General features: G+C 40.5%; 1 protein-coding gene across 1 annotated transcript; it reads right to left on the bottom strand.

The window, feature by feature from the left end:
* Nucleotides 1-1,274: 1,274 nt before the first annotated feature.
* Nucleotides 1,275-18,745, bottom strand: sptlc2b (serine palmitoyltransferase, long chain base subunit 2b). Its single transcript, XM_086263797.1, has 12 exons — nt 18,456-18,745; nt 14,462-14,656; nt 14,065-14,219; nt 11,433-11,581; nt 10,891-11,015; nt 9,464-9,557; nt 8,764-8,869; nt 6,664-6,883; nt 6,164-6,290; nt 3,104-3,239; nt 2,809-2,938; nt 1,275-1,702 (listed from the first exon to the last, which is right to left on the bottom strand). Exons 1-12 carry the CDS (start codon nt 18,597-18,599, stop codon nt 1,589-1,591), a joined length of 1,695 nt encoding a protein of 564 aa, XP_086119923.1. The 5' UTR covers nt 18,600-18,745; the 3' UTR covers nt 1,275-1,588.
* Between the last annotated feature and the right edge of the window lie 5,881 nt (nt 18,746-24,626).

The following is a 24,626-nucleotide window of genomic DNA, read 5'->3' as shown; positions in this document are numbered from 1 at the left end:
TTAAACACACACACACACACGTCTCTAAACTTGTGTTTCATCGAGTGTTTGCGGGAATTGGCCAGACGCTGGCCAGGTTTCTTACTGGCTACACTGACACTGCAGCTCAAATCAATAAAGTGATGGAACATAAACACACAAAAACAACACACACTCAGATGAACAATGTTTGACAGTGGCTTGTAAAGCCACATGTTTGGGGTGACCTTACACAGTAATGTCGGACCAAAACAAAGTCAAAAAAACAAATGTGACACAAAAAGCAGGTTGATATGGAATGTCATTCCAGAGGATGATAACATCTGGTGAATGATAAAGTGGGGGAAGGGAAAAACCAAAAAGAAAACCCCAATGACATTTGGACTATAACCAAACAAACCTTACAGGTTTTCAGTGACTACGTCATCTGGACACAAAACGCCCGTCAGTAGTGCTGCACTGAAGTTAAGACATGTAGTCAAGTTGAAACACACTTTCCACTCAGATAATGGTTTCCACAAATAAAAAAAATAAAAGAGATCGCTAACGATCGACAAACACATGTTAAATAAATAAAGTTGTCTGTATATCAGATGAGCCCTACATCGTCATGCATACAGCGTGCTCAGATTGGCGATTCTCATGAAAGCGCTTGAGTGAGAACGATTTCAGCAGGTGAGAAAGCAACAAACAAGATAGAAATCACATGTAGCTCATTAGCTTATAGAAATGTTAAAGACACAAGGCTCAAGTTTTTGAGTGCAGGTGTAAACCGTAAATAAAGCTGAAAAATATTTCTAGAAAATATGCAGTTAAAAAAAATCCTTTGTCTTCCTCTCTGGAATTCTTTCCCTGTTAAATGTTTTAATTTTGAATATCTGCTTTGCATTTTAACAGGAAGGCTAGAAAACATATCTATACATATACTTAGAACCTTTGGTTGGGTAAAAGAACCCAATAATCTCTCTGTTCAAGTAAAAGTGATTAGGATTAAAACAAAACAAAAGCAGATAAATACATATAGTATACACATGCTTATTCCCGTGAAATAATGCATCTCTCGCTGAGGTTTGGGATGCTACCCCAAGGCAGTATTACCAACATTGTGATAAATAATATTTACATATATGATCGTTTCCTATCGACTTCATCATAGCACGAGCTATGATCAGATTTCAAGAGTGCAAGAGCAGGAAGTCATGGCAGAGCTTCTTCTACCTTGCTCTGAGTTATTTGAATTACAAAGAAACACCACGCTGCTGCTGTTATTGCACAAATAAGATACACATTCAATGTGCGCACAAGAATAAGACTTTATGTTAGACAGATGCAGTCGCAATAAGTTGGGACAAACTGGAAGGCTCTGAATGGACTTTGTAACAACGGACACGGACGCATGTGGCTGATTTTGGTCGCGGTGAAGCTGTTGGGACTTTGGCTTTGAGTCCACTGGAGTTTGATGTGAACAAATATGGATAACATGAATGCAGACACTGGCTCAGACAAAAATACGTGGGGGCATAAGACTGATATCAGACGAGAAACGCTAAGAGAGGGGCCAGTGAGTTAGGAAAACACGCTCTGTGTGACAAGAAGAGGACGACGAGGCTCAGTCCTGAAGAAGACTCTCCTCGGACATCCACCCAAGCGAGGGAAGAGCCTGCTCACGTCTTGAGTATTTCAGCTGTAGGAGGTCGCCCACTTCACTGATGGCTTCCAATGCCTGACAAAGCAACAGGAAGAATGCAGTTAATCTCGATCCAAAATACAAGAAGAAAGCCACACAGTAAAAAAACAAAACAAAAAGACGGTACACATGCCAAAACTTAAGGGATTCAGCCAGACTGATAAGACTGGCTTTGATTTCTAACACGTCAGAGTGTTGAAGGAGGCGAGGAGTCCAAAAGCAGAGGTGAACAGAAGGCTCCCTGTATAAACCACAACTGAACACTTCTTTCCACCAGAGACTGTATCAGTGTTGCAACACACTGCAGGGCACCTGGAAACAATTTACCTTCCTCCTGACCTTTTTTCTGATTCCACGCTTTGCCTGGCTTTTCCAAAGACGGAAAAAACGGCTCCTAGAAGCTCTGCTACAAAGGCAGGCCTGATGCCGTTTAAACGGACTATTACAAATGGTGTTGACAAGCTTCCCAGTAAGATGAATGAAGTGTCTTTGGAGAGACAGAGCAGCTCAAATAAAAGTCTCTGCCTGAGTCACGCTGTAATCTTTAGAGACAGCTTGGCCCTTCTAGGTTCCTCGAAATAAAAGGACATATTGGAAGCATTTATTATTCGACAGGCACGCTCACACATACATGGACTCGAACGCAAGGCACAAAAAGCTGTCAGTCAGCGGTCAGGCAGGCAGTTGATTAAAAGTGCAGGAATCCATGATCACCCACAGTGGATCAAAACAAACTCTTAAATCACATTGAGGATAAAATTAAGTCTTCAGCAATCAAATAGTCTATCCTGTAACAACAACTCTTGAACTGGCTTCAGTGGTGAAGGAGACCACTTAGAAATCAGATGTGCCCCTCTCTTTACGTCTTTGATGATATTTAAGAACTTATTGGAAGCTGCAGATCAGAAGTGGCACTTTTGCAAAGCTCTGGTTTTAGGTCGTGCTTTACAAAGCAACATTGCAAACTGTTTTTAAAAGAGTGAACAATATTTTCAACTCAGTTTTGCACCAATTCTGCTTCCATGCGCACACAGATACGATTAACTTTTAGAGTAAAAACAGCCCATGCTGCAAGTATGAGTAAGGGGGGGGGGAGAAGATAAAAGTAAACTTTTGTGTTTCATGTTAGAAATGGGACTTACTGTATCGAGCATCTCTCTGGTGTGAGCGGCTGATACACAGAAGCGTGCTCTGGATTCGATGATGGGCGTCGCGGGAAAGCCGACGACCACTGTACCGATGTTCCTCTTCAGCATCTCCCGACCGAAGGCGCTGATAAGCAAAGGAAACTTAGACAAAGGGCAGTGTGCTGCTATTCATACGATGGATCTACGATTAATGTTCTCATTAAGTAAAAGGTTATATTAAAAACAGAGCATATGCTCTTGTGCAGCTATACCCCCAAAAAAATCTAAACAAACAAAATAAAAAACACACCCGATTTTGGCCGGCATGTAGAGCATCAGCGGTACAACGGGGGAGTCATCGTTGCCATAGATGATAAAGCCCATTTCGTGCAGTCTTCTGCGGAAGAAGGTGGTGTTCTGTGAAAGCTGTCGGAGGCGATCAGCACCTGGAAAAGGTAGACAGAGATCCAACTGGGCTTCAGAAGAGTTATTCACAATTTTGAGTCAATCTTTTGAGTCAGTTTACTCTTTACTCCCTGAGATTTCTTCCTCTTGAAGAAGTATCAACTGATTCTTCGCATTTTTGTCAAATTAAATATTATAATCTCTATTAAGTTAACTTTTTTGCAATTGGAGACCTCAAGTATTCACCAAGTAACATCTCCCGGCCTTGATTAAAGCCCCTCCACATCAATGGTGCAACCACACAGGTGTTTTCACTAAATCTGCCTGATAAGCCCTCTTCAGTACAAATTGTTCCTGATTGGCATCCCCCCACCCCTCACTCCCCATTGCACCTGTCAGAACAGGAAAACTTACACTTTTATGGCACTTTATTAGTACATGAACTTCAGTGATCTCACGCATTCCAGACAACCTGAGCAGACGTCTAATCAGCCAGAGTGAAAGCACCTGTGAGGGTGTGCTGCTCCTTTAAACCACACCGTTCTGGTTACTGGTGCTTGTAAGCTTCGTAAAATTTCATTATCTGCTCTTTTTCTGCAGCCAAGTGAAGAAAGCAGTGTGTACTTTACAGAGACCCCTCCCACCACCACTCATGACGTCTTTATTCCTCAATTTAGCTCGCTTTTGAGCACAACTGATCCAGAGTGAAATACGCAGTTGTGGTTCTAACAGCAAAACCATGTTAACAAAAACAAACAAACAAAAAAAGTACAAAACTCTCAAGAGGGCCACATTGTTTCCAGCCTTCTAGTTATTTGAAGACTAGCTTTGAAGTCAAACAGAACTCTAATATTTTATGGTCAAGAGGTCAACATCAATCATGTGTCAACCTGATACATGTTGTGGATTCACTCACTGAGTCTGTCTGAGCCTCCAGAGATAGCATCGTAACCCAACAAATAACCATATGGCACAAAGCGCCTGCCTGGCTGTGCTCAAAAATGGAGCAGAAACAGCAGCTTCAGAGCACTAAGAGACACAACAAAGTCTGACATTACACTTAACCACATGCTTCTTTTCCAGTCAGGGGATCCAAAGGTATCCACAGAAGAGTGGAAGATTCTTAAACCTCCTTATATACGGATGAAAGCTTTGTCTACATACATTTGATTAATATAAGCTTACAGGCTTTCAGCAACAACAACAGTTTCGCAGGCGGCTCAAATGTCACTCGTGACTTTGTGTCAGCGCCTGGATCTTCAAAGGGTTTCATTTCGAGGGCTGACGGGGCTGCAACCAATCAAACTGTAATAGTTACTGCTGCAATGCTGCAAGGTCAGCTGGTCTGGCCTACTCCTCTCAGACTAACTTACAGGAAAAGCTGATGACACTGTAGAAAGACAGTAACAAAAGTTAACACCAGATGTTTATTCCTATGCCTAATGAGTTTCATTTCATCTTATATCAGCATGTTTTGGAACTCCAAGTCAGTCAAGCCCTGTGAAGAGTAAAGGGGTCCCACCCTGCAAGAAAACAAGACCCTATCATCTATTTGTGTGTGTGTAGGAGAGTCCAGCAGAGTTTGATCTGCACAGACCTCTGGTCGCGAGCACCATGCTGCTTTGTACCCACAGCGTGAAGGAGCACAAACATATACAAAGAAACACACATCTGAAAGCCATAAAGGGGGAGAGGGGAGGGGCAGAATAAAGCCTTCCATCAGCCTGGACTGAACTGGACAAAAGAAAGGAACCGTTAACAACCAAATGGAAGAGCCACAATCACACAAAGTTCAGAGCCTGACCAACATATGTTGGTTTGCCAAATGTTCTCAGCTAACTTCAGACCAACACAGATATATTGCTATCAGTGTATATGTTGTCAAATATGCAACTGGGCTTGGGAAGAGTTCATTTAGAATCAACGTTGTAGGTGAGCTTATTATTAACTCAACATGTTGCAGCAGATAGCCACCCTCCTCGAGCCAAGACTTGTTCTCATTATTTTTAAAGAGAACATAATGCAGAAAAAAGTGCCTGTAGTAATCTGGTCTCATCACATGCTTTGTCCAGCAGAGCGCGCTCCAATCTCAATGTTTATAACACGTAGTACCATGGACAACTAATCTATATGTGTCTGATACTTTAAAATAAATAAATAAATAAATACTGCATTTCTCAGTCCCTGATAAAATTCTGAACCTAAAACTCCATCATCAGTAAGCCAACAGTTTTTAAACATATTTAGAAATCAGAATCAGAAGTGTCTTGTACTAAACTTTGCACCCCATGCTGCAGTCACACGTGACACTGTCAGATTGTTTCTTATATAATATGGGCATGTACCTGTGCAGCATTTACAGCACACCCAGAAAGCTGTAACACACACACGCACTTTGATAAAGTGGCCTGACACACCTTTATGTATAGGTAAATATTTACCAGTTAGCTAATAACACTGGCTTTTATCTCTTAGCTGTGATAAAATATAGACCGTATGAAGGAGTAGAAAAGCTGGCAAAGTTGATTAGAAATTAAATAAAAGCAATACCATAGTAACTTTGCATCCAATAACCCACCAATATGTCTGCAGAATAATATCTGAATGACTGGTCTATACTGCCATCTTGTGGTTAGGTCAAATAATAGCAGGAAAACTGACCACAAACACAAGGTTAAAATTTCAGTGATTTCTTAAGTGTTGCAACCAAAACAAAACTGCAGGGGGAAAACAAACAAAAAACCCCAAACCATACCAAAAACCATTTGTAATTAAAATTTTAAAGATTCAACTTTAATATTTGATTTGCCAGGCTAATTAACAAAACTTCTATTTGCAATTTGACCACCAAAATGTTTCTGCACAACAATAAATAAGCAGTTATCAGAAACAGTTTATGGATAAAAACACCGTCTACACTTCCCTTCCAGTATTCCAAACAGCTGTGAGCAGTTTTTCCACCTACCCAGTGTGGTCCCATCTTCTCCCATGATGATCTTCATAGAGGTGATTATCTGCTGGGCCACAGGAGGGGACATAGAGGTGGCATACATGGCGCTATGAGAGTGGCGGCGCAGATAGTCAATCAGCTCCTGACAGAATGCAATTAAAGTGAGGGGGGGGGGAAAAAAAAAGTATCACTAGGACAGTTGGGACATGATTTTTTTATTTTATTTTATTTTTAAACGTGGCATACTTGAGTTTTTCAAACTGTCGTTTCTAGCTCAAAATGAAAGCATACACTCAATCAGATCCTATCTTGTAAAACAGGAAGCTGAATTCTACTTTACCAGTAAACACTGTTGGCCAACACTGAATTAAGCAATTTAGGAGTTAGGAAACTACTCAAGCTATTGACTATGAGTAAGTGTCTCAATACTGTAATAACCATGAACCATTGCTTTGACTACTTCACATTGCACAGACTAGACTTAGCCTTCTGAAAACTGTCAGCAGTTCACTAACCTTTTTGCCTCCAATATATCCCCCAGCAGCCCCAAAGCTTTTGGTGAATGTTCCCATCATGATGTCAACATCTTTGGAATCCAGGCCAAAGTAGTCCACCACTCCCCTGCCATTAGGGCCCAGGGCGCCGATACTGTGAGCCTCGTCCAGGTACAGGTAGGCCTTGTAGCGCTTCTTCAGAGCTATGACCTCCGGCAGGCGTACGATGGACCCCTCCATACTTCAGGATTATGAAAAAAAAAAGAAGAAGAAGAAAGAAACTAAATTAAACGTCTGCAACAAACCTAAAGCCATTATTAACAAACACCCACAATCTGAACCAAAGCACCAGAAGGCTGCTGTGTAAAGCAGTTGACATTAAAAGGTACATGCCTAACACTTGCAGGGCTGTTTATGCATAGGTGAGTACAGTCTATTTTAGCAACATAAGGTTTAACTCTAGAAATCCCTGTGGAAATGAAACTCCATTAACATTGCATCAGTAAAGGGCACTGACTCTTTCAGGCAGTTGGTCTGAGAACTATATTGATCAACAGGATTGATTGTCCTTATAGTAAATCCCTTCAAAGAACAAGGAATTAGGGGTGCAACGATACACAAAATTCACGGTTCGGTTCGGTACTTTGGTGATACAAAAAAAAAATGTTCATGCCTTTTTAATTTATCATTTATTAAAATTATAAATAAGTAAGTAAGTAAGTAAAATTTATTTATATAGCACTTTTTTAAGACAAAACGCTGTTACAAAGTGCTTCACAAGAAAACATGTCAAACAAACAATATAGCAACATAAAGAAAGTATAAAAGCATATCAAAAAAGCAATAGTACAATATAAATATAAAATAAAACAACATGTTACGCATTAACATTTCCCAAATGCCTGTCTAAACAGATGAGTTTTAAGCTGTTTTTTGAAAGAAGCCATCGTGTCGATGGTGCGTAGTGGGGGGGGTAAACCATTCCACAGTATAGGAGCCAGGGTTTGAAATGCGTGATCCCCCTTTGTTTTCAGACGAGTCCGTGGGATAGATAGACGACCGCTATCAGTGGATCTAAGAGTTCGCTTTGGAGAATAGGGCTGGAGAAGCTCCGAGATATAGATGGGGGCCCCACCTTGTAGAGACATAAACGTAAAGGTGAGGATTTTGAACTTATATCTATACTCAACCGGAAGCCAATGCAGGGATTTTAGTATAGGAGTGATATGGGAAAATTTATTGCTATGGGTCAAAAGCCTTGCTGCAGCATTCTGAACCGCTTGGAGCCGATTTAGTGAGGCCTTAGATACGCAGGAAAAGAGTGCATTACAATAAATATATATTTTAACTCAAAAGTACAGTTTTTAAATTTAATGTTGCTGAAACAACAAAATAAATCTGATCGAGGAATCACTCATCTTTGGAAAAGAGAGTTTATTACAGAGAAATGTCTCTTTCCAAAATAAAAGCTATACTATACACTTCTTCTGGGCTATATTCTCAGCAGCATATTAAACATATCAGGTCCCCATTAGGAGAATTATGTGCTAACGGCTGTCTAAATGACTCGGGTAAAGTTTGTAGCATGCGTGCTTGTTGTTTTTGTCTGCTTCCACTTGTCTTTGCACTAGGATGCTGTCGGAGTAAATGTGCAGTCATATTCATTGTGTTCCCACAGACAGACAGCTGCTATGTTGCTCAAAGACCGATCAACCAGCTCACATGGACAGATATCCATGTTAGTCCCACACCACCCAAAAAAAGAAGCTGTGGTTGAAGAAGCTAACATATTAAACTACCAATCTGCTAACACCACCTATGTGTCATGATATCAGAAGTGGCTAATTGTTATCTCTTTGGGTGCAGCTGTCTGCCTTGGCTAGTGGCAGATGGTCATGTAACAACTTACACCCAACCACAGTAGTATAGTCATAAAATATTAATAATTAATTTGATTTGAAGTATTTATGAGGTTGAAATGACTAAGTATACATTACCAGCTCACACAGCATATAATCTATGCTAATTCGTTAAGGCAGTACATTATTTCGTTTAGGCAAGTGTAATGCTTTAGAATAGTATTTTATCGTGCTGAAAAACCACAAAAACTGCTGTCTGCACCTGTAGATGCCCTCCACCACAATAAGAATTTTCTTCCAGGGTCGGTGGGTTCTCGGCTGCCCGTGCACGATGGCATCTCTCAGTAGCTTCTCAAGGCTTTGCATGTCTACAACACAAAGGAGTTTGTGAATAAATGTTTGTTTTAGGTTACTCGTTAAATCACTGACAGTAAGAAAAGCCAAGTAATGAAAAGACAAGCAAATTTAAGGATTAACATTTTCCCAACAGAAATATGAGACCTGTGTTAAATGGATGAACAACTCTGTCAATATTTCATGATCACAGAGCATTTTCTCAGAAGCCACACAGCTTGGTTCCTGCCTGCTGACTACACGTCATGATCTCAGGTGTGTGTGTGTGTGTCATGTTTTTATCCTGAGCCGAAAAATAACCACACCCTATAATGTGTTATTTAGCACTGGAAACAATACAGTCAATGTATAACTGCAGACGTGAGTAAGCAAGTGTCCAAAAAAATAGTTTGGATTTTATAAAAGCAGCATGCTGAAATGTACGCACACACCCACGCTGAATGTCTTTGCTATCCTTTTGACTTAACGGGAATTATTGTTAATTGTTGCATAGGGTTGAAAGATCCATTCTAATCCTTTGTCTCCAGTGTAATGTCAAGCTTTGGGTGTAACGCAAAATACAGCTCAACTGCTTGCAGGTCAGAGGTTTAAAACTGGAAGTCACTCACTGTTGTGTTTGAAGACCCGAATCGTGGAGCCCGACAGACGAGCACCCAGCACCAGCGACGTATGATTCAGCTCATCGCTCAGGATGAGGCAACCCTACAACCGCAAACAGAAATGAATTTTTCAAATGAAAGCGACAAAGTTTACACATTTTCACGTAACTTTAGCAGCTCACCAAGTAGCCAGAACAGCAGAACGCCATCATTTCTCCAGAAATGTATATAGCTCAGAATTTAAAGAACTATCTTCGCTCATCCTTGTTTAGGGATGGATCTATTGTTATTTAGGTTACACTTAAGGTAAGCCTTTAGTACAAGAGGCAAATATTACAAGAAGAAGAAGTCGCGTAACTGACACACTATGCCTGCCAATGTGAATTTTTATTACATTGAAGAGTGAATTAAATATGACAGATAAAAAATGGATCGATAATTGTTAAGTTCATACAGATTGAAAGCAAAAAAGACATCATTAAAAGCAATACCAACCCGTTTAAAAAACAAACAAACCAAAAACAGATAACATAGCAAAATGGCAGCCTGCCCAGCTCTTAAAATCAACACGCCCAAACGGTCAAATAAAAGTTCCTCTAGCCAATGAAAACCCGAGTTCGTTACAACATCACACTATGAGGATAAGGATGTGAGCTAGTAGAAACGTGACAACCACAGTTAAGAATTTATTAATGTTTATGACCAGAGCAGTCTGATTAAATGTCAGTCTCGATGTTGTTCCCTTTCCCACGTTTGTCATTAATGGTCATAAAGACGTATGCTCTGACTCACAAGGTGCAGTGACACGCGCCTATCAGCACAGGTTTCTACCTCCCCACCAGCTACAGAAGAAAAGCATCACGGCTGGAACAACAGGAATTCCAACACTCAGATGTTTTGAAAACTTTCCCAGAAACTAACGGGTTTTAGAACAACCTGAACTCTACAAGCGTGGCTATCCATCTGAAAAAAATACCCTGTTTTTGTTTGTTGTTGTTGTTGTTTTTTTTTTTAATCCTGTCCCCTCTGGCAGCCTCTGCAATCTGAATTATGATCTGAATGCATGATTGTGCCAAACACATTTTGGTTTTCCCACCAACACAACACCCCAGGCCCCACACCCAGAGACCCCGATTAAACCTGTTTGACCAGGATGTATTATGAATGGAGTGATTTTTTTCCAACTGTTTTGGCAAGGCCTTTGTAAAGTATTTAGTTTTACATTTATAAGTGACATTGGGCAGTAGCTCTGTGGGAGGGCAGGATCTTCGCCTGGTATCCAGTAAGTATCCCATTTTCACTTTATACAGGAAGAGGTGGGTTTCCTCAGCAGAAATTGCTGTTACCAACACTCACAAAGGGCTCAACGTGATAACATACGTACAGACTCAGATGAATACATTTGAGTGACAATGGAAGTGAATGAAATTCCTCACCTTCCCCATGAGAGCAGGAATATTCATGGAATTGGTTGCAAAACCCATGCCAAAGGCCATGGCTGACTCAACTCCCAGAAACCTGGCAACCAATTGCTCCATTTCCTCGTGGATGTCCAAGTTTCCTGAAAAATCACAGCAGCTCTTCAGGTTCCTCTAATATTTAAATTACAGACTTTTCTCTAAGTCACGCTGCCTTTTCTATCATATCGGTGAAGTCAGTCCATTTCCCTTAAGCTACACCCCCCCCAAAAAAAGTAAAGAAAAAAAAGAGAAAAAGAGAGCAGCATACTAGGTGCTGAACTGTAAAAGGATTTGAATTTCAAAGCTCCCATCACAGATTATTATTTCAGCACTTGAGCTGTGGCTACTGATGCATCCTGAAAGTGAAAACAAATGTGGAGCAGCGGTTTAAGTGGAAGTGGAGAGTCTGGGCAATTCCACTTTTACTCATAGTGGAAAAAAGCATCCTTGAAGGATGACGAATCACAAGAAGGATTTCACAGACCAAATGTCAACATTCAAAAGATTTCACCCCTTACCCATCTCACAGCGAGTGCTGCCCACTCCCACTCCATACATTTTGGTGACCTCGAGAGCAGCATCGGCACAAGCTCCGGTGTTCTCAGCGAAGCCGAGGTAGTTGTATGAGCCCATGTTGATAACGTCCTTCACCACTTTGCCTGTATGCCTGACGGGAAGAGACAGAAAATTGGGTTTTAAAAAAAGTTGTTTCTTTAACCTTGTTTGCTCATTTTGCAATGCAAATCTTTTTTAGTGTTTACATTTCAGCTTCCAATGTTATCATGCACATTGGAACAATAAACTTATGTTATCAATAGAATTTGGCAGGTATGCTGCATTTTTTAAAACAATAGATACTAATCAGAGAAATATTTTTAAAGAATGATAGTCTTTAAAATAAGCAGAGCAGTTTATTGACAGCTACTGAACTAAATTCAGTAGCTGTCAATAAACTTTTCAACTCTTTAATTACAGATCACTTAACATTATAAAGACCCTACTGTACCCTATTGTAGGTAGCATGTGCTAGCTCGTGCTACCTACAATAGGGAGAAATAACAACATCCCCTTTAACAGAAAGAAACTTAGAGCAGAGCCGGACTTTATGAACAAAAGTATTGGGCCACACCTGTTTTCAGCCCTACTGCCAAATGCCGTACACACCTGACTTTGCAGTCTGCCTTCACAAACTTTTGTGATATAATCAGTCATTCTAAAGAGCTCACTGAATTCCAGCATGGCACTGTGACAGGATGCCACCTTTGCAACAAGTCAGTTCATGAAAGTTTTCCCTCCCAGACATTTCATGAGCAGCTGTAAGTGGCATTATTGCAAAATGGAAGCATTTAGGAACCACAACAACTCAGCTACAAAGCAGTGGACCTTTTAAAGTTACGGTGGATCGTAGGTAGAGCTGGGCGATAGAACGATAACGATATGTATTGCGAAATAACTTTTCTATCGAGGAAAAGTTAAACTATTGCGATAGGCCTCATCTCTCTTGTCCTCTTTTAAAAAAAAAAAAAAAAAAAAAAGGAACAACAGCCAATCCAAATTAAGTAGCGCAGAGCCGAACCAATCACAGCCGCAGCGTCACGTGACTTGTTACGTGCCGCACATGTGTATTTGTTTGGGAAGCAGCCAGCGGTAATGGAGGAAATGACTGACTAGAGAAAAATCAACCGAGCGTGACCGAAGGTTACCGAAGAGAAAACAGATGATGGTTCCAATGCCGGAGAGATTGTCGAACGGAAGAGCCATAGAAGTTCCGTAGTGTGAAGGTATTTCGGCTATTTCAAGTCTGACAAAAACAGAGCAGCGCCCACTGTAAATTGTGCTGAAAGCAAGTCTGGAAATACAATAAACCAGTGCATGCTCAATCTCTGACTGGAAGCGCTAATTCGTCATTCGGCTTTTGTCAGACTAAAGTAACTGTTGAAACTGTTTGAAAAGCTCAGCTATACAACAAGGAGAGATTGAGAATTTCCTTTTAGTTCTCAGTTTATTTGATATTGACAAAAGTTAGTCAGTTTTGTCTGTTCTTCTGTAAAACAAACTAAGATTTATTTTTAGAATTAATATTTTATTTCTAAGTGGAATTGACAATTTAGTCTGTTTCGTTTGTTCTATTTTGAAACTTAAACGCTTTAGCGGCTGCCTTTTGTGTAGTTTGCAATATTTGCCTTTATTTATCTGAAAAAGTCTCGTGTTCCTTAAGTACATCTACCGTGTTGAACTTATTATGGGAAATAAATATTTAAATAAAAACAAGCTGCTGATTATTTCACATTTTACTTGTGAGCAACGGCACATTTAAATCTTACAAATATAGTTATTTGGCTTATATTGTGATAGATATCGTTATCGCCTGAAATGAAAAGAACATATCGTGATATGAAAAAATCTTATATCGCCCAGCTCTAATCGTAGGTAAAAGTCGCCAAAGCTCTGCAGACTCATTAACTACAGAATTCCAAACCTCCTCTGGCATTAACATCAGCACAAAAACTGTATGCCGAGAGATTCCTGGCAGAACAGGAATCTGTTTGTATTTAAAGTTTTACAGAAGTAAGCTGCTCTTTTAGGGCACTGAGCTAAAGCACTCTGAACGCCCTTGAAGTAAACACAGAAATAAAAATGATCAACTCACTCATCTAATTTGGTTCGTCATTATCGTCTAATCATATTTTCCTAAATAGTACCTCTGGAAATCTACAGGTGTAAGGGAAATACATTTGAGGCTTTAAAGGACCGACTGCCAGTTTGCTTTGGGATGTCAGCATGTTCAGGGATGATTTCTCTTTCATACTTTACTGTAATGAGTTGTGTAGGGTGTATCTTAGGACATCATGTGACAGAAAGCAGTGGTTTCAACATAACCACGTGAATCATGCCTTGCATTACTCACTATCAGAAACACAAGGTCAGTAAACTGTGAGTGTAAATCAGTGACACAGAAATACACACCTCAGAGAGACTACGTCACTCTCATTATCAGAACTGCAAGGTCAGTGACTTAAAGTGCATGTTAATGGAACAGACACACACACCTCTCAGGGGAGTAATGACCTTCGTGTGAAACACCTCTATTCAAAATAAACACATGGAGACAAAGAACCACAAAAACAACACAAAAAACAAGCGACTTACTCAAACGTCCAGTTGTAGTCGTGAGTTACTCTCTCTACCAAGTCCATCTTGGCACCAGGAACACTGCAGATAGGGCGGTTCCAGTTGTCTCGGATCCGCATGTACAAATTCCTGGTGTAAAAGTTTTCAAAATCCTGATAGAGGGGGACAAAATCCTGCAGAAAGAAAGCGAGAAAGTGCAGACGATTTCTAACATAATCTTGACAGTTTAAATTAGGAGCAATCTCTGAACCAGATGTAAAACAACATAACATGAACACCAACTCATCAAATATCCAAAATTCAAACATAAAACATGTTGCAATAAAAGTAGGACGACTAGATTATTTTGTCTTGTTTGGAATTTGTCCCCTGAATTTGTCTTGTATGTGAAAAACTTCAGTATACACTTCATTACCTTCTGCTCGTCTCTCTCACGGGCCACATGGCACTTTTCAATGTCCCAGTGTCTAAGGAAGTCTCTGAGGTAGCCAAAGATGGTGAGGATACCGTAGCCCATGTAGGTGAGCACAGCAACCCATAGAGGAGTCTCCTCGAAGGATTCCACAAATGGTTTCTTGTACAAGCTGGAATTATGGGGGACATTTTGGTTCTGGAAGTCAACAAAAAACAAAACAAAAGGTTAGAATCTCAATTTCAATTAACAAGTGAAATTTAAACATCTTTGTGCAGATTCAACCAGCCAATCTGAGTGTGAGATATAGATTTAAGACCATTTCCGCATCTCGCCAGATCTGTTCGCTTACTACTACTATACAAGAACTCCAAAACACAGCGGTCACTCCGGTTTAAGCTGGAGTTTGAGTTTGTCTTGCAAAGACTGTCAGAAAGCTAAAAGTTACACAATAAGCACATATATTCGTGGACACTGAGGCATTCCTGTGTCACTGCAGCCCCCCCCAGCCCATTCCCTCTAGGGCTCTGAGTCACTGAGCTTTATGAATAGTTATATTGATCTTGGATTGTGAGGTGATATAAATGTGGTCATAGATTGGTGGAGCAGCACAACATTGAAAAAAATAATAATAAAAAAGCTTGGCTATTTGATTTTTTTGGTAACAGTAAACCGATGAGGGCAGTTACTCATTACATTGCTCTGCCCTGCAGCTTAGCAGCCATATCGCATATGACCAGTCATGCCTCTCCGAGAAACACCTTTGAGCTTATGACCAGGAGAGAAGTGTGCATGTGTGTGCACAGGGTGTGTAACTAAACCCAACCACACAGGTAAAGGTTCACTGAAACAGCACTGAGAGAATAGCACTCGGGCAGCCATGTTTTCTGAAAGCAGTGAGCACAAAACAGTCCTGTTCAAGTGCACTGTTCAAACAGACTGTTGCATACCGATGGCAGCCAACAAGACTAGATGTAGTTTGCCTGGCTTCAGATTTACTCTGTTTAAAAATAAAATAAAAACTACACCAGAGGTCCCATTTGTTTATAGACGAGCATCACTGAAACTGCACCCAGAGAAACAGCCAAAAAACAACCCTTTATGTTTGCTCTTTCTCATGCTTCCTCTGCAGTTCAGCAGATCATATTACACTGTATACATAATAAGAGCAGCTCTTGGTGTACGGTTCACATCAGACACAACAAATTATGTCTAATTGTCAGCTGAAAGGATCTTTCACTCTGCAAGCTCAAATCCTTCTTCCAACCATTTTTTGATAAACTTGTCATACGTGATTATTGATCCGTCATTGAAATCCAGTCTTTACTGTAAAATGTGTTAAATACTGCACTCGATCAACAGGGAACACTCATTTCAACTAGCTGACTGAAGGAAACAGTTTAAAAAACAAAACAGTGCTGCTAAAAGAGAGAAATTATTAACAGCCCTATTCCTCCATCAAACACAGGTCTCACCAGGAAGCAACAACAAATTCAAGGCCTTATCAACAGCAAGCAGAGTGCCCAATCAAAGCAGGCACAGGAGAACGCTTTTTCACCATTTACAGCAATTCCAGTTTAAGTGTAAATACCATGTATAACAATGACCAAGGCCAATCACCCAGTTTGACATTGCCAAATAAAATTAAAGAGGTCCTAATGTGCGCATTTCTAGCTCCAGGTTTCTTTTTTTTGGGACTCCATTAGCTTTTACTTTTTGCCTTAAACCAGCTCATTACAGGCCCCGCCCTCATAAACTGAAGGTTTGAGGAGCAGGTGGGTAGGGCAGCAGTCAGCCTCGTGTCCCTAAGATGACCATATTCGCTACCAGTGACTCACACAGAGGCAAGAGTAGGAAAAAGAAACTTTTCTAAACTGATCGTTTGGTTCACAGCCTTTACCGCCACATACATTCATTTCATTATTTGCAACTTTGACGATGTTAAAACGAGCGTCTATATATATCTTTAAGGATTAAGCTGTTAATATAGCCACAAAATCTGGATCTAGTAATGTAAATGCATTAGTGTTGAAATCAGCATTCTGAATGCTGTTGGATTAATGCTGTCTCCCTTCTGTGTTTAATTTAAACAAGCTAAAAACAACAAACACAAGGCAGACCTCCACTACCACAAAAAAACAAAAAAACAAAAACACTTTCAAAAAGAGTTCTTTTCTTTTCTTTTTGTGGGTTTCATTCCTGCCTTGGGAATGAAAGGGAAGGACCCCACCCTTCACAGCCTGAAGACATTCCTCTCCTGCTCAAGTGTCATGTGAAAGTAGTGGTGTCCTTCTCTCCCAGGATACTGATAGGTTTCTGTGGTAATAACTCCGCAGGACCTCAGTCGTCTCATACTGGGGTCAGCGCAAACAAAGGCCTGTCTGATTTCACCTGGCACAGGTGCAATATACATACAAGAGGTGAAAAACAACAGAGTGTAAAGTTACAGAAAAAAGTCTCCACTGCAGTCAGGCCTGATCAGATGGCATGCTCCCCTTGACAGCATAAGTATATGTAGCCTATACAGCGCAGTAAAACCCAATACAAGGTAGAATCACAGTAGTGACTTTCTAGATTGGAATATGTTAAAGAGAAATGCTTATTTAAAAATAAAAAGTACGTACAAGTTAATTTTAACTTAAACAGCTAGCTTGAGGTTTATAGTATTAGGCCTAAAAGTGTAGACTGTATGAGATCACCAGAGAATGCATTTCCTGAAGAAACTGCAGTGTGAATGCTGATAGCTGAATGTTTTGAGCTGAAATGTAATGTCATATTGAATGAGCTGAAATGGGCCGAATCATTCACCTGAAGGCTAAAATGTAGAACAGTTAAGAGCTAAAGTTCACACAGAAGTAGTTTCAAAATTGGAAAGTAGCTGAACATCTTTAAAATTGAGATGAGAAAAAGCTGACCAATACCAAAAGAAATTTAGAATCACAAAACATCTGAATGAATATTGAAAGTTCATATTCTTTAAATCACTGAAATGTGGGGAGAATCCACTACAGACACACAACAGTGTGTTCGTTATGCTCCTGCTGTCATAAATGTGGCCACAGGAGCAATTTAAAAAGTGGAGTCTTTCCTGCTGTTGAGACAAACTAACTAAAAATACAACACAGTATGTCTCTATGGGTTGGTTAGAAGTTACTCCCTTCACTTGCATCCACAGTTTAAAAAGGTTACATGTGTTAGTTTTGAAAGATGCATTGTTGATAACTGTAGACCAAACTCTGTGGACACAGCAGCAGTTGAAAGAGAAGATTTTAAGGTGCATCTTTTGATCTATGCCACTCTGGCATTTGGCTTTTCTCACTGTAATTGCCAACATTCCATAGACACCCATTGCCAACATTCCATAGACACCCATTATAAACTCTGAAACGGGTGAAAAAAAAAGCATTAAACTCAAACTTTGAACACCACAGACACCATTCAAACTTTGTGTCTGTAGGTCAACGTATGTGGAAGTAGTTAGAGATGAAAGATGAGTAAGTTGAAAGAAGATTTGAACAGTCTCCCCCACTGAAATACATTATAAATATTTGTTGAATAAAGTTGAATAATTTGAAAATATAAAAGTTAGAAATGAGGGAAAATACCAGCAGTAATGTCCAAAAGAAGAGGAATCTAACGGTGGTTTACAGTTTTTTTTCTATGCTGAATGGCGCTGAAGGAGAAAGCGTAAAACAAACGTACGGAATATGAAATAATAACAATAATAATAAAGACGTGAACCAACTGCCCAGACTTCAGTCTTGGCTAATTTCATTGACATGGCAGCTAACTCGTGAGGTCACAGTCATATGGCAGCTACTCACACTCACATGCCTGCTGTGGAAACACACTCCCTCACAGGAGTATGTGGCCACAGTACAAACAGAAGTAATACAAACGAACGGCTCACAGGATAACACTAACAGGATTAATTCAAACTATGCTGAAGAGCTGTTTGTATATGAATGTGCCCTAGCAGTTGACGGTTGGGCCTTACCTTGTCTCTGGGGCGGCGATACTTCTGTGGCTGTTCAAACAGAGAGTGATCCTTCACGAAGCCATTTTTACTGGCCTTTTTACCATTCGAGGTCCGGTGACAAATGTCCCCGTTTAGCAGCTTACTCGTAGCACTTTCCGTCATCTTCGTCGACCGGCTAAACCTATAAATTTCCCGGTTTGACGTAGCTTAACTTGGGTAACGTTATCGTGAAGTATGAGCTGAAGAAGAAGACGCTATTCAACGCCCACTATGAACCATGAAGACACGAGACTGCCGGAAATCCCCGCCCCTCAATGGTGTTATTGGCCAATGCGGTTACTCCAGGACAAAGATCGTCTATTTAAGTCAAAAAATATTGTTCCTATCGTTTAAACAAAACAATGAACGATAAAATACACACACACACACACACACACACACACACACACACACACACACACACACACACACACACACACACACACACACATATATGGTGGTGTGTGTGTGTGTGTGTGAGAAATAGAGAGACAGAGAGAGAGAAGAGAGAAACGACTGTCACTGCTTATATACATTTCCTGCTATGTCTTACGTAACAGCTGCTGTTCAAATAACAAGAAAAGTGATGATAACTAATTTGGGGTCTTGGATTCATTGCAATTAGCACTTGTCACGATTCTCCCAATTTTTAGGCAAACAATTTGCCATTAAGCTCAGGAAACATAATCTGCAAATTTCGTGGCGGGATTTAACAACGTGATGACATTGCGTTTTATTAGGAACAGTGTGAGAGCTCTTACTCTACTCCTCCCTCCCTCTCTGCTAGGCCCACCCTCTCGTTAGCGTTGGACGTCCTAAAGCCCGGGCCTTGGAAATAACCCAGAATAACCTTCGCTTGGGCGTCAACTGAACACCTTTTTCCGCAGACGTTTTTATGTGCCGAGAAGATACAAAACAATGCGTCACTGTGTATACTGTGCAATAAATTAATTCCACTATTAACGCCTTAATTACGTATTACTTCATGGGAGAAACACTGCCATGGACCATATTTGAAGTACACAGGCAGGGAAGAGATCTCTGTTGTGAAAGCGTGCAGCAACAATGGCATTTCCTGGACACACAGCCAGGGTTTTGTGGTGGACCTCCTTGTTGTACTTCCTGTTCTTTTCCTGTTTGGTACATGTCTAGTGGGGAAACGTGCCTGGCTGTCAGCACACAGTGCTGGATAATATGTGACTGTTTGTACAATCCTCCTGCTGTAAAGCAGCATTACGCTCCTTTCTGGGTCCATCATTTGCATGTATTTGTTTGGTTGCTGGAGGAATATTTCATGTGAACAGGGCTGTTCAGACTCTTTAAAAACCCATTCCCACTTTTAGCCTCCTAGATGGCACTGTTGTGCTATGGAAAGGTTGAGCCCCATCTGTTCCCGTACCTGCAGTCAGAGGTTATATGCTGGTGCTGTCGGTCAAATATAGTTCAGAGTTAAGCGGCATCGGCGTGTTGCTTCGGTGTCACATCCGCAATTAAGACACTGATGATAAAATCTGATGATTTAATTCTCTAATCAATGGTCAGCCCTCCTCTCAAGGTGGTAACCTTGTTTGTGGATTAATGCAACATCAGCCTGGTCAGCTCTTACCACTGTGCACAAATGCAGTTAAGCACCCATCCATTCCAAACCTGATAAAGGTGATAAGGATCCAGCTTTAATAGGATCAGAGGCAGGGTTAAAAGGTACAGGGACGTGCTCTCATGGATGCAGATAGTGCAAGGAGCTTTTACGTTGATGGTATTCGTTCTGATGAGACTGTGGAAACCATACTAACGTAAAATGAGCAAGCAGTTTGTTCTTGGTATGACCTCTGTCTTCTCGTAATTATTAGCTTTATCCCTTAAACAGATCTGATGCATTGGATAGTCATTACACTGTTATTTGTTAATAATACAAATTCTATGTTATGTTACGCGTTATGATAACTGTGGAACAGATTCATCTCTGAGATATAACCTTAACAGTATCACAGACCTTTTTGTTTTTCAGCTGCTACTATCGCACGTCCAAGGGTTCCCAACTAAAGCAAGTGAGGCAGCAGTCCCAGGTACTGAGCTCCAAGAGCTGAAAAGATATTAAAAATTGACCTCCATTCCTGCCAGGGGTGCCAGATCTGTAGTTTTCCTAGAAGAGTGGGTTAAATAGGGTAGAATTAAAATGTATACCCTTCTCTTCTTCTTTCAGCTCGTCTTGTTAGGTGGATCATCTGCCTCACTATCTGCATGTCCTCCTTCATTGCATCCATGAACTTTCTCTATGGTCTTTCTATTTTCCTCCTGCCTGGCAGCTCCTCTTCTGCACATGTCCAAAACACCTCAGTCTCGACTCTTTAACTTTGTCTCCAGCTCACTCCCAGTGAAACTCTTAGCACCTTCCAATCTGTATACTCAAATCCTAACAAACTCCTAATTAAAGTTGCCAACTCTACTGGTATTGGGCTTTTTCTTTTAGTTTTCGATTTATTTTGGCTAGTTGTGATTGGCTGTTAGACTGACTTGTTGGCAAATGAATGCTGAAGAGGCCTGATTTTGTATATCTTCCGTAATTTGGATGACCATGACTTCATTTTTTGACTTTGTATCTTACTTAATATAATGATTAACTGGTCAATGAAACAAACAAGCCCATAATTACTCTCATTGCCTTACTTGCAGTTATAATATAGTTGTCCTACACAGTACTATAGGAATGAAAGTAGCAATTAGTTAACAAGCTTCAAGCCTTTGAGAGTTATTTAACTTTTCTTACTATTGCTACATACAGTTTTCAAGGCTGTTGATATCTAGCATTTTTTTTAATCTTAACAAAATGTAAAGTTGCTTCTATGTTCCTGAGCAATAAATATATAATGAATACTGAAGTCAGTGCAGATCTTAAACTTGCATTCTTTCTAATGGCCACCAGGTGACGACTCCACTGTATGCAAGAAGACGCTCCAGTGTGCAGAAGTGCGTGACTGAATGACATATCCTTGGTAAATGTTTCCAAATGTGTTTATGGTCTTAATGCTAATATTAGGTCACTTTGAAATTGTAGAAACAGTTGGACTAAAATAAACATTAAGCAGGCTGTTTTCTCATTGACGAGTTGCTACTGAGTGAGGCCTAAGTCACAGTGATTATTCCCATCATACATATACAGTCTATGCTAAGATTAATGGGGAATTTGCCAGATGGGGGAATGCTAAGATCCTATCTGTCGATGCAATGGCAGAAAATGACAACTTGTATTGTGAGTTCTTGTTTTCCTTATGAACTGGCTGTGAGTTTAACTGACCCGTGCTGTTGTTCGTCTGATGTTAACATTTCAACATCTGCAGCCCGCTTTAAAATAATATGGTCTGTTATGGGAACTGATCAAAGGGATTTTTTTCATCCTCTCCCCATCTCTGGTTAGACATGAGGATCTATTGTCTATAAAATATTTGAATCTAAATGCAACATGAGAGTAATTATGCCTGGGAGCATATGTACCTCAAGCCTCCTCTTTCAAGCAAACATCAACTTTCCAGCCAACTGATATTCAGCTTTAGCCTAGTCATGCTACCTGTTGGTGTTTTTTCAAAATTTGCCCAACAACAGCTTCATCCTCATCATGAAAACGGAAAATTATCCTTGCAATTTATTCGTATTCAAAAGGAGAACACTGCACATAGCAACTCTTTCCCTGGGCACCTGGCTGATTGGATACCTGCAGCGACTCAGACATACTATGAATGCAAAAACTCTTTACAGATATTGATTCTTTCACTGATCCGCGGTGCTATAAAACCTATGTGCCTGCTCTTGCATCATAATCCAAATACCTTATTATCATAATCTACCCAGCGTGATGCCCCAAGAAAACTTCCCTGATGAGAAAAACATCACAATTACAATATCTCCATTGACAAGGTCATATGTCCCCGCCAACGTTCTTACAGTGTAATTCAAATAGGGCATTATTTCCCATTCACCGAAGATGCATTCCTGCTCTCTGCTGCAATTTCCCCGCTTTGATGTCATCTAATGAAATCATCAGGAGAATCAATCTCTCCTCCTATTCCCACGACAGCCTATTAAGACCCAGCACTAGAGGAAGTCTAGGCAAGCAGCCATTTTTAACTTCGGCGGTGTCTAAACGCAGGGCGATAACAAATGATGAAATCAAACTGGTGCACAAGTAAGAATATAAATGAGTATAAACGAGGGTGCTCGTCGCTAGGAATTACGCTCCGCTTCGCAGAGAATTTGCAAGTCATATCCCAATCAATGATCCATCCCGGCGCTCACTAATAATTCCTGTAATCAATGCTTCCAACAATCGTGTAGGGACAAAGTGTTAATTAGAGCACTGCTTGTGACACTGTAAACGGCTAAAGGGAGAATAGTCAGTATGGGCGTAGCATGGAGGAGGATTAGGTGATACTCATATGAGCAATATTACTCCACCATCGTCATTCCTTGTTGCTTGTTTTATAAATGAAGACATCAGCTGCCGTGGTTATAATCCATCAGGGAGCGGAGCAGTCCATCCCATATGGGCGAGAAATTAGAAAAATCTTGTGGCCCTCTTCTGAGTTTTCTTATCAAGTTACGTATACATCAAGCAACCACACAATATAAGACAACTTTTTAATATTGTAGGCAATGGGAAAGGAAAAAAATCTATACGCGCACCTCCACAATGTTGGATGGATCCTGTCGCCACTGTGCAGCAGCTAGGCTGCTTTCTGACTGACACCACCATTAGAGATGGTTACACCTGTCTAAACCTCGCCTCTGTCACAGATTATCAGCAGAGAGAGCCACTGAGAAGAGGACAGAGCCTCCTCCATGGAGTCAGGTAAGGCAGGCGGGACAGACAGATTGACAGGTGGACTATTTTCCAGAGAGCAGTAGACTCTGTCCAGCTCTACACCGCTTGCATAATGAGGAGTGACTTCTGGCGTGAATGTGCGCAGATGAGGAACTAATGATAAGAACGTGATTGAGGGGCACAGAGGTTGCTCAGGTGTGTGCTGCTGTTAGTGCTGAGTGTCAGTTTGACATATTCAATTTCCAGACTGTGCGGCTTTGTAAACTGCACTAACCCTATAAATATCTCAGTATGTGTTTGAGTGAAAAACCATATCAGGCCCAAAGGGGAATATTTCAAGATTACAATATAAAATAAACATTGTAAGTAGAAGACTGCTGGAACATAATGTAGGTCATGTTTTTTATGCTAAATGTTCAGTGCATAAATAGATATTTTTTTCTGCCAGTTAAAGACGGTATGAATATTTCATATATTACAATCAGCATTAATTCTTTGACTTTTTTAATGGCACAGAAATAAGATGTAAACACAGCCCTGACACATTTTAAACTGACCAAGTTAATTAATAAGTAAGCAGCAGACAAGGGACAACACCTTAATTTGCAGTCAAATGTTCCCTTATATTTACTAGCGAGGTGCTAATTTGATCTTCCAGGCTACATCCAAAACAATGAGCTAAAAGAGGATAAAAAGGGTCTGCAAAGCTATGGTGGAATCATGGGAAGGCAACAGCAACTCAAATCCCTCATTACAACCAAGATATGCAGAACAGCTTCTCTGAATGCATAACTTGTCAAACCCTGAAGAAGATGGGCTTCAGCAGCAGAAGACCACACCAGGTGTGTTCTAAGCCTTTCTGCTTAGAACACGAAAGTGAGGATGCAATTCACACAGACTCACAAAAACGGGACAAATAGACGTTTGGAAGAACATTGAGTCTTGATTGGTGCTGATACATTCAGATGATTGGATCGGAATTTGATGTAAACAAAATGAACCAGTGAATCCATCCTGCCTTTTATCACCAGTTCAGGATGGTTGTGTTGTTGTAATGCTGTTTGTAGAATTTCTTGGCATTTTTTTTGCCTCCTGAGTGCAAGCTGAGCATTGTTTAAACACCACAGCCCACTGAACATGTACTTCTCTTTACGACCACATCATACCGATCTTCTGATAGACGGTTGGAGCACAATCATGTGTAATGTCATGAAACTCAGATCATCTCAGACTGTTTTTTTCCACAGTCTGCAAATCCCAATCCAATAGATCTCAACAAATATGCATTATCATCATCTGCTATCATGTCAATGTGGACTAAAATCTCTGTTATG

The sequence above is a fragment of the Aulonocara sp. 'chitande type north' Nkhata Bay genome, linkage group LG15 (assembly GCF_057382095.1).
Source record: "Aulonocara sp. 'chitande type north' Nkhata Bay isolate Kocher_YH1m ecotype deep benthic linkage group LG15, A_spYH_male_GT1.1, whole genome shotgun sequence".
In the NCBI taxonomy this organism is placed as follows: domain Eukaryota; kingdom Metazoa; phylum Chordata; class Actinopteri; order Cichliformes; family Cichlidae; genus Aulonocara; species Aulonocara sp. 'chitande type north' Nkhata Bay.
Note: the sequence above shows the minus strand (reverse complement) of the source record. Positions and strands in the feature narration are given on the sequence as shown.